We start from the raw sequence: 17,639 nt of genomic DNA on the forward strand, positions 1-17,639 counted from the left end.
TATCTGTTGAACTTTGTAAACTCTAGCTGTAAACGAAGGCTATGTGGAGCTTTTTAAAAAGCTTTTCGGATACAAGTTGTAGATTGTTAAAAGTCGTTTTAGTTGAGTTCTAGTTGTGTTTCAGCATTTTTGCCACATTTCGGCGAAAGTGAACTTTGTCAAAGCGCTATGCAATATTTTTTATTCGTTTTTACAGGTATGTTACTCATAATGATTTAAATTTTAAAGGCAATGATGACTAATAGTTGTTAAATTTAATTAGGGTTTTAAGAATTGGTAGAAAAAAAAATGTAATGCAAACACAAAGCTTAAAAACAAGTATTTTTTCGTTTTAACACAACAAAATAGTAAAATATACAACCGACGTTAAATAAATGCTACTGAGTCATACTTGATGAAATTCTATAGGGGCAAACAGGGACATTAAATGAAAAAATAATCTACAAAATCTGTTCATCCAGTCCGAATTGAGAACTTCCTCCTTTTTGAAGTGATTTAAAAATAGGATAGTCGTATTTTTATGTTCCGAACCGTTACCATTGAGCAAGAGAGAAAGCACTATACCACACGAAGCCACATCTCACTTACACAAAAATAAGAGCCCTGCTCTAACCGTATGTTTACAGCCCTAAAACATTCATTAGTTCACTCATTCATGCAGCGCAATGCAGTTGTTTTAATTCGTTGTTCTACAAATGCGAGAGGACAATTCTCTTCGCCAGAAAATTGCTGAGCATTTGTAATGACGGGTTTTTTTCCATACCGGAATGGTTACAATATACGTATCGTCGTTTGCATGCAAGCTGCAGTCGTTGTTCTTATTAATATTATATCTGTCCTATTTTATGAAACAAAAGAATGTTTCTCATATGCAGGGGAAATAGGAGTTGAATTACATTGCTTGGTGGTGATGAGAATTTCTTGAGGTTATTTGCTTGTAAGCTGTCCAAGCAGAAGTGGAGTTGTAATAACTTAAAATTATCAAAATACTCGTACTAGATGCTAAAGCGATATTACAGTTGCTGCTTAAATTTTATTTCGTGTTATAAGTAAGCAGTAACGTCATGGAAATAAGAATATTGTTGTAGCCTGAAAGCCCTGAAAAGTTGTGGGGGGAATAAATACTCGAGTGGGGGCTGAAATGAAAGCGCACTGAAATAGAAAATTGATTGCTTAATCAAGAGAGTTCTTAGCTTCGTTCGACGAAATTGGTGGTGGGAAAACAGGATATGGAAATCCTGTTGTCAAGTGATAGTGAGTGCACGGATAGCCGGGTGGTTGAGATCACCTCGGCAAATCCGCTGAACGCGAAGTTTCGCGGGTTTGATGCCCGCTTAGGGCACGTGTTTGTGTGATCCACGAATAATTTTCTTGAGTCTGAGTGTCTTGGTGCATGTGATTTGAATATTTGTGAAACCCCCGCAGCTATTATGCGGGGGTTTCTTTTATGGTGCTTTTATGAGTGAGTGGATTTAATAAAAAAAAGAGTATCATATAATAAATCATAGTCTTTGCGATTCAGCTAAAGTCATGCGGGTAATTTTAGGTGTTCGTGCATTTCTAAAATCCCCATTTATAATTAGTACAGCTTGTTAAAAGAATCTTGCTCAAGATAAGTGAGTGTAATCTGCCTGTCGTTAGCGAATTAGCTGTCAGATAATGCTAATTAGGCTGAGGCGGTAATTGCAATGTGGTTTGGACTTGTAAGCCTGTAGCTGGATAGGTGTAATCACTTAGCTGGAACATTGCCCAAATTGCTTGGCAGAATGTATGATTCTGGTTCGCAAAAGTTATGAACCAAATATTTCGTAGTTTGGACTTAATAACTGTCTTGATTTTTATTATAGATTTTGTAAGGCCGATCAAGAACTTGATAAGTAAGTAAGTACCTAATTATGAATGTGATAATGGTTTACTCATGCGTATTTATCGGGAAGGCAGTGAGTTCGATTCGTAGTCGGGCTATCCCGATAAATGCGTGTGAGTAAGCCGTCATTAAAAACATTATTATCTCGATTTCAAGTGATTGATTTTCTTCAAAGCTTGAAAGCTTGCATTATGAGTACCAGACTAATAAACATACCTATATACATACATAAGTATTACAAATAAATTACACTCAGACACAAGATAAATGATTACGTTCATCACACAAACATTTACCCAGGGTGTTAATAGAACCCTCGACGTTCTATATAACATTCAGGGTCACTATCCACGAGAACAAAAAACCAGTCTAATGTTTTTCTAAATTAAGTTATTCTAGCTAAAGTTGTCAATCAGCTGGTCCAGTAAGTGACTTAATGTCTATAAATGAACAATTTTAACGAACCCTCTTATTTTCCTTTCTATTCGGATTGAAATGGCATTAAATTCAGCTAAATCTGTTAAACGCTGACGTTTGGATCTTAGACAAAGCTATTGAAGGTTTATCGACATTCCAAATTTTGTCAAAAACTTCTGTCTATTAAATTATAATTGACATTTATCATATTTTTAGCTCACCTTTTACTCTCTGTTTTTTTTTGTAATTTAATTGATTAATCAGGCAGACTAGATAAAAGTGGATTGCGTGGCTAAGCTCAACCGCAAAAGTTAATTGAATACAGGGTAAGATACGGATGTTATTCTTACATATTTGATAGTCATTGTGGGTAGATAAAAGCTATATAGAAAGTCTGCAAACCAGGGTTACTAAGGGGCATTATGTTGCCCTGGTAGCTGGGTTGAGGAGGTCAGAGAGGCAGGCACGCTCCTTGTAAAACACTGGTACGTTAGTTGCATCCAAACTGGAAGCCGACCCTTACATAGTTGGGGAAATGCTAGGCTGAAGATGATGGGTAAGAAGTAATTGAGATAAGGTTTCTAGAGAAAGAGGTTTCTGTGGACATTCTACATAATTATATCTGGGCTATAAAAATAAAGAAATCTTGTACATTTTTATTTTCTGTAGACAATACGTTTGTTTAACATCTTCATATCTTTTGATGGGCCGTTGGCAACGTTCGTAAATGTTAATAGGAGAAAACTATCAACTCTGGCACTTATGAACACTGAAGTGCTAATCGGAATCGCGATTCTGAAGGTTCCGTACATAAAGGCTAAAATTAAACAAATTGGTTCGGTGCCAAATTATTGTAGGTTCAAGTTCATCCACAGTAAAATATGTTTGTAGCAAATTTATGACTTTCAAAACCCTTGCTTATTCAGTTTCTTAAGTTTTAGTATTTGATGTCAAAGCGGCTATATGAGATACAGCCTAGCTACGGAAGGGCAGACAGAATGACAGACAGACGGTCAGATGGACAGTCGGACAGAAACTGAGCCTCAGTAATAGGATTCCGTTTTGACTTTGGTTACGGAACCCTAAAATCGAGAGAACATCCATAAATATTTATTGATATAATTCAATGAACTGAAAGATTTTGCGGAATACCGTCTGAGTTGAACATCAATAGCTAGCACACCTAAAAATAGATACTATTTTATGACACTTTCTAGTGCACCTATTCTTATCTATGTATTTTCACTACTGCCTAGTATCCAGAGTTGTTGAGTAAGGTATTGTGTAATTTTATTAATTTTTGAATTAACACTAATTGAAACATTTGAAATTGATTGGAACTTCTGTTAGCCAGAATCAACAATGATAACTCAAGCTTCGTTATGTCCCGGGGATACGATAGAAGGTAATTTACATGTAAAACGATGAAAGTTAAAAACTTAATGGCTTACATTCAAGTCACTTGCAAAGACCTAGAGCGTATGTAGTTACAAAAATGTTTGGCCTACGCACGAAGCGAAATCGCGATGGTGGTTCATAGTGGTTTTGGACTGATGAATCAGGTCACTACGCTATCCGTGCATTCATTAATTTTATCAAGTCGTAAAAATCATTAATCCTATGTTTAGAAAGACAGAAGGCAAGTCGAATTTTTGAATTGTCTGCTTGTTTCCACTTTTTTTACATTATTCTGTTCCACTAAAAAAATATTTATCGATTTCTCAGCCCGATTTCTATCTTTGGTACAAGTTTCGGCCTACTCGGCAAACACATCTGCTTCTGTTTTTGAGACGCGGCACGTGACAAATCCGTGCCTAGAATAAATTTCTCTTTCGGGATACAATTTCCAAGTTTAGTCTTACTTTTGAATATAGCATTTTGTTTTCCATTTATAGGTGGACGTCTTTTTTATTTCTGTCTATGTTTTTTTTATATTGAATTATTAGGGTTTCGTAATCAAAAGATCCCAACGGAACCCTATGTCTAAGGCTTAATTGTCTGTAAGTTTGTTTCGCACCGGACTGTATCTCATATAGAGAATTGCTAGACGGTTAAAATTGTTACGGATTATTAGACACACATTTCAATAAGGCATTGTATTCATGCGGTACTGAGCAAATTTGGTTATTTCTAACATATTTGTTAGCAACTCTCAACCTATTCCATGTCTCGCATATTGGATGGACCACTGTCTAATCAGCCTTCTTTACTATTACAACAGCAATGCTAGAATTTACTAACACAGTTTTTCGGATAACGCATAGAACTAATCTTATGCCTTTCACAATTCCGCCCATTTCTATTTTTAAATTGGAGTTATTATTAATTTCCTACAATTTCATATAAATGTCATGTTTCTGAAATATACGATGCCAATCATTTGAAACCGCGAAGCGAAGGCACGGCACTGACAAATGGTTGCTATGACCTGCATTCCCTAATGATGAAATTCTATTTCCTGTACATTTTCCACCAATTTCAACAATCATTAACATTTGACCCCCTCAAATGAGTCCTGGCTGTATGAGTCTTATGCCTTGACCTACTATCCCACTAATATTATATGCAAAAGCAGGTAAGTGTGTTTTCGGTTGGAATAGTTTTGATCAAATTTTATTTTGAGGTAGCTATCACCCTGGATTAATATACTTTTTCCAGATATACCAAACTTTCTCACGGATAACCGAAGCAAAATGTTCACATAGGCTAAATTATATTCGTAACGATAGGACCGTGGTTGCAAGATCATTTTTCATGTATACAAGATCGAATATTATCCTTACAAAGCAAGCTGCTTCAGTTATGAGATAAACACGTGATTTTAGGTGAAAGTGGATTGTCCACTTTACAAACTAATAACCAGGAATTGCTAGAAAAAGCGTCCCATTTTAAACGTCCCTAACTTATTTTTTTAAAGAGGTGAATGATACTAATATCGGCTAAGCGAATTATCATGCTGAATCGCTTGGTACCCAAAAAAAAAGAGAAATGCTACCCATAAAAAACCATTGAAATGAAAATCCCCCTTTCTTAAATCGTTTGATTAATGATAAGGCACTTAGAAATATTACGGCTTCACTAAGCGCTGTTTTTGTTTTCTCGGCAAAACATGCCCATATTTTTGGTACATGTGCGAAAACATTTAGCTTTGGCCTTAGTTGACCTTTGACCTTTGGCTTCCGTTTTTAAAGCCGATTTCTGGTAAAGCTTCTTATTTATTAATAATTTATTATTAATTCTTTCTCATTAATCGGAAATGACTTCATGAATGAAACCAAAGCAATGGTCGATTTTGTGAACGGTACCCTTACGTTACTCGGTTTCGTACTCTTTTATAAGTTTGACATCGAATAGTATATCGCATTGAGATTTCGTAGAAAGTGTGGTCAGTTGGTTATAATATTTTGAAAAAAATTCTAGGAGTATGCAACCTATACTTTGGCAAATTATTATTTTAGGTCATAATTATTAATGACTCTATGACTGCACCGGTAGCCGAGTGGTAGATGTTACCTCGTCAAACCCAGCTCAGTGCATACGAAACCGTTGATTGAACAGCTAGCCCATCACAAAATCCAGACCCTGGTAAGAATCTTAACAATTATATTGTACCTATAAGTCTAAGTAAATATTAAATTCTCTCACTGCGAAGCGCTTAAGATATTCCTGCAAAAACAACACTAATTGTACACAAAACAAAAGAAACCAGCTCCAAGTATGATAACACAACTAGTATAAAACAGTAAATAGGATTCTTTTCATAAGCGCTGCGTGCCAAACAAAGGTACTCCTATAGAAGCATTGTTAATAATTTCTTTACACTTTTTTTAGGGTTGCGTTTCATAAGAGTAAAAACGAGAGCCCTTTTCAGAGGTTTTGTCCGTCTGTTTGTCTGCCCATCTGTAAGACTGTCCGTCTGATCTTATGTGTAAAAATCTTAATAATTCTTAATAGATTTAAAAAATCTAAAATCCCATGTTTTTTTGCATTGTCATCGGGTTTGAAGCGGAACAACAAACCAAAAAACAAACAAGAAAGTGAGTTTATAAAAACGTGGGAAAAATAAAGATCGAGGTTAAGCAAAGGTTGTTCCAGTCATAAATTTGATAGGTGACGAATTACGTTTGCAAATTAGTTTTTCTTCGTCCTATTTGTCTTTATTGTACGGAACCTGCAGTGTAGCGATTGTATTTCGCACTTGCCCAGTATTTATTACTGTGTTTTTGCTCCGCAGTGCTACGCCTACTGGTCTCTTTTTCATTTCAGTCTTTGTGCGATTTCCTTTTGTTGGCGATGTAAAGGTCATAGTGTTTCGGTTGTCAGTTTTCATAAATTCTTGGTGTTATGTGTTGAAAGAGTTCGTGTTATGGACTGAGGAGGTCTGTTTATCCGTTGGATTTGACCTCTTTGCTGAATGTAATTTATACAGGGTTGGAAGTGTGTATATGTGATAAGGTTAAGCTCTCAGAATATTTTTTTTATATCCTTTAATTATTTTTTCCACCTAGTCTTTTCCCAAACTAAGTTAAGGTTGGTTTTTAGTTTAACAAGCTTCAGCTGAAAACCTTATTTTAGATAGAGTGATGATTTATATGACCTCCACATTTATTTATTTTTTTAGAAAAAAATAGTTTTATAATTTAATTACTATTTGTTTCGGAATTATTTATTATTATTTTCTATGTGTTTTAGGTCTGAACCACACAAATGCCTAAAAAAAAATCACATCGGTCTAGCCGTTTAAGTAGGTTAAGTTCAGTGAAGGAAAGTTAGGTAATTTTCTTTGGACTTTCCCAAAAAATTAAACGGGCAGAGTTTGTAAAAAGTATTTTTATTTCGTACTTCTTAGTGCAACAAACTTTATTTAAGAAAAGTATGTTAAACCATCAAAGGAATTCTTAACAATTTTTCCAAGTGGTTTTTGCAAATTTTATTTCAGCTTTTTCTGATTTATGTTCTATATTTTTTTTCTCTTTATTTATTAGTTATAAAGGTAAAAACATGTAACATAATGGCCATATTAGCCGAAGAACCGATAACCGTTGGGGTAAACGAGTTCTAGAGTGGAGACTACGCCTCGGCAAACGTAGTGTAGGACGTCGTCAGGCACGGTGGAGTGATGACTTGCGCAAGACGGCTGACAGGAGCTGGATGCGAGAAGCCGAAAATCGATCTCAGTGGCGTGCTCTTGGAGAGGCCTTTGTCCAGCAGTGGACTGCGATAGGCTGATGATGATGTAACATAATTATATAAATACAGTATCCACGAAACTATCAAAACATTTTGTCAGTTGGATCTCATTTTACTTGTACTCTACTCACTATACTCGTATTTTATAATATAAATAGCGGTCGCCCGCGGCTCCGCCCACGTGAAATTTCGCTGTAAAGAATAATACAGTTTTTATTTTAAGTCGATTCAAACATACTTATGTTACTTCTAATCCCTTCAATACCATGTGTACGAGGTTTCATAATGATCGGTTAAGTATTTTTCACGCAAAGGCGTAACAAACAAACTTACACTCACATCTATACTAATATATAAAGCTGAAGAGTTTGTTTGTTTGTTTGAAAGCGCTAATCTCAGAAACTACTGGTTCGATTTGAAAAAATCTTGTGTTGAATAGACCATTTATCACGGAAGGCTATAGGCTATATAACATCACGCTGCGACTAATAGGAGCGAAGATACAATGGAAAATGTAGAAAAAACGGGGAAAATTCTTACCACGTGGTTACAACAGCAACAGCAACAGCTAGTTTATAATATAAGTAGAGATATTTAAGTATTTGTATATTCTTATGAAGCCAATGTAAGTAATATGCAAGGAGTAGGACTTCGTTCACGTCACACTGACGTCTCATTAACCTCACAATGGCGGCACGTCATGCTATCAATCTTCATTTAAAACTGTCAATTGAATTATCAAAAGACGTGCGAATATTAGCAGTAAGCTAATTTTAGAATTTCGCATTCCATACATGGAAGATTTGATAGTCGATGGAAGAACCTTTTAGTGGCCTAGTACTGGAACAAGTAACGTTAAAACGAAATAGGTTGTAACTTATACTTACCTTGAGATTTGGTATAACTTCGTGGTTAGGCCATTACACATTAGTGAGTTATTATAATAAGTTCCGTGTTTCAGTTATTATAATGACTTAAATCCACCCTCAAATTTATGACCGAGCCGCAGAGGTTGTATCTGATTTTTATTTTTCGATATGTTTTTAAAGCGGTATCAAAAATACATCATTTGAGAATTACAACGATTTGTGTGATACATACAAACAAACAGACAGCGTACCCTCCGTAACAGTCTCGTATTAAATACGAAAGCCAAAATGTCAAGCAAATCAGAGAGCGAAAAAACAAAAGATCAACATCATGTTCAAAAAGTGTCTCCCGCTAAGTCCAAGTAGGTACCTCTTCCCCCTACTTCTCTGCTCCAAGACCCCACAGGTGTAATGTCATGAGCACATCATTATTTATACTAATACCTGTATAATTATTTTCATAAGGAAAGCGCTTAGGTCACGCGATGTTACGTTGTTCACACGCAACGGTTACGCGCGAAAGTTTTCCCAATGTTTATGTGACGTGGCTGTTGATTTAGTACACCCTGTATTTTTGGGAGTCGTAGTTCTGTTGTGAAATAATATGTGCAGGTATACACCGTGATTTTTAGTCGTCTTACAAAAGCAGCCCAGTTCATGTATCCAATGACTGGAACACGTTCATGATAAAAAAATAGGTATTTATGAGATTTGAATAAATTTAAGATGCAATTTTTATTCAATATTATGATGCAATTCGTAGTTTTTTAGAAATACAGCTCTGTTGTGAGCGCGGTCCAAGCCTGGTAACAATGGTGACGGGCGTAGGCGGCGGCGTTTTTATCATTTTTAAGAGTATATTTCAGATTTCTCTTGTTTAATTTTCTTCGTACTTATTATTTTAGTTGATGATAAAAAAAATAATAATCGCGTCTAGGGGTATTTTACGTCGGATACATGAACTGGGCTACTTTTGTAAGACGACTAAAAATCACCGTGTATAACTTAGGGGGTTTTATTGGTAGATATAGCTTGGTTTATTTTATTTTAGTTTATATTTTATTCGAGGTGTATTAACGAGAAAAGTCTTTGATTTTTTTCTGGTTATAGACACAATTATAATACTAAAGCCTGTATGTCTGTCTGTCCGTGCGTCCCTTAATGCCTAACTTTATAACTGCTAACCTTAATAGCTAGACTGTTGAAATACCTACCGATAATAATTATATTTTCGTTATAACTAAAAAAAAAACATTAAGGTTAAGCAGCGACTGGTACGGTTAGAGGGTGATCGATTTCTCTATATATTTATAAAGAGTCTTCAGTGTTCGTTGTCTTATTTTATCTCAATATGCAGCTCATATATTTTTATTAATACGTCCTTTTGTTATTGACTATAGCTAGATTCATCTTCTCTTTCCATAAAACAATATAAAGCAGGAATGTCGTTCTCATACCATTCTATCTCTGTCTACTAACTTTCTACAATATCTTTACCCATTCGCATATAATAATCTTATTTAATCAGCAGCCAAGCGGAATGCCCTCACGCTGGGGTCACAGCTCGGCGTAAGGGACTTGGACCCATGACCCCACACATCGTGCGTATCGTTTAATTTGAAATTACTTTCATCGTGACCTAACATGACACCATTTTAAATTCCTCCGATATGAAATCGAATCGTTTTTAATAAGTTTTTGAGTTCTTTATGATTTTTTAATAAACTTACAGATGATTAGAAGAAGTTTAATATAAATATTGAATGTATTTTGAGTTTTAACAAAAATATATTATAAAGATTCTAAAAGCGACGTTTTTTGAGTGAACTCAATTATTTGTAAAGAAAACGCTTTTTTCAATAAATAATTGATTGCTTGCCGAACTACATAACCATTACAATGTCATGATTCAGATGATAGGTTATTAAAAATAATACCTAGTAAACAGGGAGAGAAATCATACATATCTTACTACACGTTTCAACTCAATACACAAAAGCAAAATTGATAGATGTTTTATAAATGAATTAGAATACACAGATAGCCAACTACCAAACCCAATATGGTACAGGGATCGAACCCACGACGTACTATTTTGACAATCATTTGGATCCAAATGCATTCCGAGTCCGGGCATCTCTTTGTACATGTGACTAAAATAAGAAATCAAGACATCTCAATTATAAATTACTCTTTGATAATGGGTATCAATTTTCTCGATAAAGCTTGATATCACAATTTAAATCTTAAAGAAAACAGAACATTATGTAAAGTATCCCTTGAGGTTTTAAAATTCTGCAAAGACATTCTCTTAAAAGCTAAGAACAAGCTTCGAATACTAATTTCAAGAAATATAAATAAGAAATTGCTAATCTATTGAAGCGAAAGGAATTATTCTTGTTGAAGTCTAACGATTTTCTCGTTAAGCATATTTGTTTGTTCCTATTTGTACAGTCACGGCTTTTTTATTGCATTTCGGTTATTGTAATTCTAAATGGGAAAATCTGTTTTCTCAGTACGATTCCACGATTAAGGGTACTTAACACTAGCCTACCTCTAGTGTTGAGTTTTAATGAGCGTATGCCAAGTGGAAATGCTGATGTTAGAGCCCTAAGTTATGGAGCGAAAGCTGTCGGTCCATATTAGCTGACATGTGAATTGAGTATCGATGTAAAGTGGGAGATGTTAGACTAGTTTTCAGACTTTGTAGCTCGTGGCAACCCGTAATGACTGTCAAAGAAGAATGAATAACAGTCACCCGTAACCACGTATTTTTTTTAATACAATGAAGTATGAAACTTGCTTGTATATCAAACTGATGGGAAGATTAATTCAGGGTTGAACTCACGTTTCAGGATTCACATTAGTTTAAAAATGCCTTTTTACTCAGGGTGATTTATTTAAGCTTCAGTCCATAAAACACTTTTAGAAAACCTTATATGGCATAGAATAAAGACCCAAAATAATTATGCTCAGTAAAAGCTAAAACCAGCAATGAAAACCTAGAAAAACCTAGCAAACACAAATTACCCCACCAACATTTATGTCCGGGGCTAAATGGGACAAATAAAGCTGAAAAGCCGAAATGAGTTCTACAAATGCTCACTAATGTAATGGTCTTTGGGATAATAGTTTGTGAAACCGCATGCTCTTTGCCCCCATTCAAAAAGAAAAAAGAACAGAAACTCGTCGCTTTTCTTTATAACTTTTGCATACATTGTGATTTTTTACTAGCACATAAATCCAAAGTTGTGATTGTGGTCTTTATCTAAACTTGCGAAGTTTTTTGTTGGGTATAAAGTTTTACGGTAGAACTTTTCTTTTCCATAATGAAGGCTACCGCTTGGAGGCATATTGACTATGTAGAATATTTCAGTCAGGTTTGTAAAATAACGCAAAAAGTATTGTAACTATCAAGAAATCTTTTAGAACAATAGGATTGTCATATTTTTTTCACAATACCCTTTTTTTTGTATATAGCAAATGATTATAGGAATACTATTAGATATAATGAAGTTTTTTCTTAAAAATAAATTGATAAAAATACAATGGAATACATTTTATTCGTGTCGACACTTCTATGTTTAAATTTTACTTAATTGTTACATCAAAATTTTTATAAATTTTAAAGCAATTTATAAAAAACGTATTTCTTTTCTATCTCAACTAATGGCGAAAACACGTTTCTGATATTTTTTAGCCTTCTATATAAAGGACTAAAAGATTTAAACTTTTTTGCCCAGTCATAATCCATATTCAAGATTCAATAGCTTTATATTAAAAAATATAATATATTTTGATTTAAAAGCAATGAAATCTCTTAGCTGAGTGATATTGCCGCAACTTTTTTTGATGATAGATGATATAAGTACTCCATATTCCTTTTCAATAACTTACGTGACGAAATATTAAAGCTCAACAAAAAAAATCAAAAGTCATCAAATAACATTTAATAACAGTCCAGTCAAAGTAGAGCCTTTCTACTTTATCTCAATTTTGAAATGTCAAAAGAAATCTCTGAGGAGCGTTACAAAAATACCACCATCAAAATGAATCATAATTGTGTTGTCTCAGCTATTGAGTACAATCAACTAACGATGCTTCTTTTGTTTCAGAAAATGACTTCATCAGAAAAATTCCAAAAACACCAGCGGTCGTAGATGATCTCTCCACCAGAAGTGGAACACCAAAAATGGAACTCAACAACCGAAACCCAAACAGAAATCATTATAGAAAACGTCAAAGAAGAAAAATACAACTTCTCAAACAACTTCTACAACGTCATAAACAGAATAGAAGAGAAAATAGAAGAATGTGGAAATTTGACTTTGAATGGGACATTAAAAGACTGTGAGGAGAAACCTTACGATAGTTTTGAAATAAGTGTCGTTATTATACTGTGTCTGTTAATTGTAGTGACTGTTATTGGTAACACGTTGATCATATCTGCTGTTGTGACTACGAAACGTTTGAGGACAGTGACGAACTGTTTTGTGACAAGTTTGGCTGCTGCTGATCTGTTGGTTGGAATCTTTGTGATGCCTCCTGCGATAGCTGTTCATATTAGTGGTAAGTAATATTTTTCCTCAGAATAATTCGACAAGTACGTCTCTGGCACAACACGCTTAATCTCGATCGCGATCAATGATCATATTCCGTGATCGCATCTTGCACCAAATTGATTGACCGTCAATTAATAGTCAATAGTTGTGTATTTCGTTCATTACCAATCTAGACCGTGGAATTTGATCGCAAATCGCAATTGCGGTGGAGTGTGTAAAGAGCGTCTTTGTATGAAGCAATCGTGATATAATTTTAAGTACAGGTGTAAGGCCGTAGTCCGTCATATCATCGGTTTCTCTTTCATCCTATTTCGTTTTTAAATTATTCATAGTTGATTTATAAAAGCCATAGTTCACATTCTAATTATGAGCGTTACATCAGTACCATATAAACTACGGTAAAGTGTTAATTAAAATCTTTCATAGAAGCAGAAAGCATCGATAAAAGTGTCTAGACAGAACTTATTGGAGGCTTAAATGTTAATAAATACAAAATACAGCAGTTTAATACACTAATCAAGATAATTTAGACGAATAAAATACATGAAATAAATGTAGTCTGCGATGAATAAAGTACACATTTAATTTTACGCTGTGATACTAAGTAGCACCCAAGGCTACAATAAACAAATGAGTGCTGTCGAAATGGCTGTTATTTCATTTATTTTATTTTACACTTGGTGTCGAATTTTCGAGATTTTATAGTTCAATTTAGGCTATTCTGCCGACCAGTTTCATTTATTTTATCATTACATGTGGGTACCCTGTGTTTTAGAGTTAAAATTTGGGGCCAGTCCAAATTCTGCTAAGCTTGCATGTGCAACTACATGTGAAAATGTTGGTCATGAAATTCAGAATCTATATATCTATATATATGTATATACTAATATATAAAGCTTAAGAGTTTGTTTGTTTGTTGGAACGCGCTAATCTCATGAAAAACTGGTCCAAATTAAAAAAAATCTTGTCTGTGTTGAATAGACCATTCATCGAGGAAGGCTTTAGGCTATAAACCATCACGCTGCGACTAATAGGAGCTAAGATACAATGGAAAATGTGAAAAAAAAACCGGGCAGGTATACCTAAATCATAACTTATATCTTCTACCCACGGGGACGAAGTCGCGGGCAACAGCTAGTACCTACATAGAATTGGTATTCAGGACTGTTTGTAATTTTGACTTTAGTCTGCTTAGTAAACAGAACTATTTTAGACGAACACTATTATTGGAAGTACATATGTATGCCTAAAACATTTTACTTAGGTTCCATCTAAAATAGGCCTGTATCTACTCTTGCCGCTAACGCTGACGAATCGTTGACGAGTCATTATCTCGTCATTTGTCGAAAAGTAAGTGAAGTTGAAGTTTTCAATTCGCTTTACCATCTAATGCGATGACATCTAGTTTAAAAACCAATGCCTAACCCATTTTTTTTCTAATCCTTTATTATTTAATCTTAACATCCGCTCTTTGGCATTTTATAACAAAACTTATTAAACCAAGTTCACGCCTCTCCTTTGACACCAAACCCAGTTTACCATATAAACGAAAAGATCCGCCAAATATATGTAAAAGAAAATATTAGCACTCGATGGCTCTCGTAAAAAACCGTAGATATCGGATTTATTCCTTTTCTTCATCTTTTTGTGAAAAGATATCGTTATGAGGGTAGTTCGCAATAAGCGTTCCTTTGAGAAGTCTAATCTTTTATTGCCAGATCGAATAGTTGATATAAGAGTGGTTTCCCAAGGCCTTATCTGTCAGTAGGGGGGTTTTCCGTTATGTTATAGTAATAGTTTATTTATTGGGTTTAACACCCGTGAATTGTGAGAAATTACATGACTTAAATGACCTTTATGCGAGCTTTTGGGTATTGGACGCCAGAAGGTATTTTATTTATTTAAACCATTGAATGAAATCACTTATCTGCATATTGACTCCTGAAGCTCGTTTTATTCCAAATCCAGCAAAGGAAGAACTCCGCCATTATTTACGTAAAATGAATACAAAAAATTGTCTAGAGTAGTAGTAGTTAGTTTAGAATTTTCTTCTCAAGGTAGCCTCTTGGGATATTTCGTCTTTGGCCGGCTTAAAAAAAATGACATGTAAACAATTTTATTTCATTTTTTATTTGAATTTCGGTTCTCAATTTGTTCCTAAAATTACTGCATTAAACTTATATCGAGTACCTAGTCGTTATCAGGCATCGAGCGTAGTTCTAACTCTACGTAGTACTGGCACTGCATGAATTAGCACCATTCGGGTTCTAGAGCAATAACTCGATCTCGACTTGATTTTCCATAGAAATAGATTCCGTCGGAAGTAAGTCTACTGATTCTAATGAATACCTATTCTGCTGGCAGCCTAGTGATAGGCCCGCACTGACTTTCAACTTTACATCTGAGCCGCTTAAATAGTCTGTATACCACGTCTTGTTGAATTCGTTGACATTTAATTTTACTTTAAAAACATCTGAAATAAGTTTGTTAGTAAAAAGGAAAAACAGTAGGTACTTTTGTGGATCAATATTTGAGTGTAGGAGAGCTTTATAGAAAGGTTGTGTTTTATGAAAAAAGTTACAAACTATTCCCTGCAGTTTAGACTCAGTGGATTTTGAAAAATCTCCACTTGTCAGTCACCATTTTTTTTTTCACAAAAATTTCGTTTGATCGAAGCCTGCGACACGGCAGACAAACAATTCAATTGAATTACATCAGTATGGATTAGACTAACGTATTAAGATTTGACATGTACATCTATTACTAATGTAAAGACTTTGCCTATTAATTGAAAACCAGTCTAGAAACGAAAGTGAAACGAACAGGCTATCAAATTTAAAACTGCTTTCAAGAATACAAATAAATTCGATTATTTCATAAAGATTTTCTCCTGAAGAAAGGGGCTTTTTAACTCGGTGATTGATGATCGATTTTAGAAAGCCTTCTTGTAATTGCTTTACTTTTTAGAGTTCCGTAACCGAAGGTCGTAACCCTGTTGCTACGGCTCCGTTGACTGTCCATCTGTCTGTCAGCTGTCTGTCCCTGTACAAAAATGGTAATACGGAACCCTGAACTGTCGAGCAGTTCGTGTGTCCATCGGTACGTTCGTTCGCCTGTAGGTTTGACTGTCTCTCCGTCTGTCATGGACCGTGGTAGCTAAACTAGAAAAATAAATATCAAAGCAAAGCTCGTGATTTAGTCAAAAATTTGATCGATAACAATGGTTTTTTTCAAATTTGTTTTTATTCCGCCTAAATAGGCGATCGTTCCATACAAATGTATGGAACCATCAGTGACGCGAGAGCGACTCGCTCTTGACAGGTTTTTATAACGTTTATGTCACCTTTCAGGGGTTAAATATTGTAAGACGGATTACTTTGGGTGAGGGTGACGCCTTTATAATAAAGACCGGAGCCACTTAGCAACCTGTTCTAAATATTTGAGTGGTACTTAAAATGTAGAATTTATGGTTAAGTATAGAGGAAAACGATGTTAGTTGTTCTAGAAAAGCAATTTATTGCAAATCTTTTTGTAACTGAATTGCTTTGATAATAGTAAGTGATAAGTACAATATACGAAACGACCCTAAAGATTCCGTAGAAGTACCCTAAAAAGACAACCTTCAGAAGAAATGGGTCACCCATCAAGTTTGTAATTGTATCATCCGTTGCTTAACCTCGATTTAGATTTTAAATTTTCCATACCCGGTAAAAACAGATCCCTTTACTTTTCACTAGAAGAATTTTAAGTTTGATAAAAAGGAAAATATTCCCGAGATTTTCGAGTAGGTACATTCGTCATGTCTACCCCGCCGGATTTGTGTGTACGTCACAAGCCTTGCAAATCTCTACGATCCATCTTCTGGGTTCAATGCAAATTTTCAGGCATATTTCTAAACATACTTGAGGCGCGCCGCAGTTGAAGTTCAGCTGAATCTTCACAGCTGTGAAGTGAAGTGAGTCATGTACCAACTGAGTTTATTTTCCCACGTTTTTATAAACTCTCTTTCTTGTTTGTTTGTTTGTCGTTCCGGTTGAATTTTTGCAACTCAATTTTGAGGCACTTCTCGATAAGCTAGCAGGCTGAAATTTTCAGGGTAGCTTCAAACCCGATGACTATGCAATTTACAACCATAAAAATGGTCAAAAATTGACATTTAAAAACGTGGGTATTTCGATTTTTAATCTATCAGTTATTTATTCATAAAGTGAAATATTATAATCTATACTTCTATATACTAATATATAAAGCTGAAGAGTTTGTTTGTTTGTTTGTTTGAACGCGCTAATCTCAGGAAGTACTGGTCCAAATTGAAAAATTCTTTTTGTGTTGAATAGACCATTCATCGAGGAAGGCTTTAGGCTATAAACCATCACGCTACGACTAATAGGAGCTAAGATACAATGGAAAATGTGAAAATAAACCGGGCAGGTACACCTAAATCATAACTTTTATCTTCTACCCACGGGGACGAAGTCGCGGGCAACAGCTAGTAAGATTATATTTAGATATTATAATATTACAAAGTGAAGGCACTACCAGATACAATATTAGGTGAACAAATAAAAAGGGTTAGCATTTTTTTCTCTCCGTCAAGAAGTTTAATTAAAATTCTTTCAGTAGCTTTTGCGTAAATTGGTTACAACTATCATTTCCTCATAATCCATACGTTTGCAATATTCGTAGGATTTAAGACAGATGTTCTACTATTGCAGATGTGGGAGTGTTTTGTAT

The 17,639-nt window shown here is 34.8% G+C and overlaps 1 protein-coding gene across 2 annotated transcripts in view; it reads left to right on the plus strand.

Annotated features, from left to right (window-relative positions):
* LOC113494990 (octopamine receptor 1-like) overlaps positions 1 to 17,639 on the plus strand; it is a 69,620-nt gene that overhangs the window by 39,170 nt on the left and 12,811 nt on the right. Inside the window, exons 1-2 of one of the 2 annotated variants that reach the window (XM_026873544.1) lie at positions 6,676 to 6,739; positions 12,459 to 12,912. In XM_026873544.1, the coding sequence (XP_026729345.1) occupies positions 12,504 to 12,912 (409 nt within the window). In that variant the 5' untranslated portion in view covers positions 6,676 to 6,739; positions 12,459 to 12,503. Of the gene's footprint in view, positions 1 to 6,675; positions 6,740 to 12,458; positions 12,913 to 17,639 lie in introns of those variants that run through there. The other variant, XM_026873545.1, reaches the window with a different exon arrangement.

This window comes from Trichoplusia ni, chromosome 6, assembly GCF_003590095.1.
Source record: "Trichoplusia ni isolate ovarian cell line Hi5 chromosome 6, tn1, whole genome shotgun sequence".
NCBI lineage: Eukaryota > Metazoa > Arthropoda > Insecta > Lepidoptera > Noctuidae > Trichoplusia > Trichoplusia ni.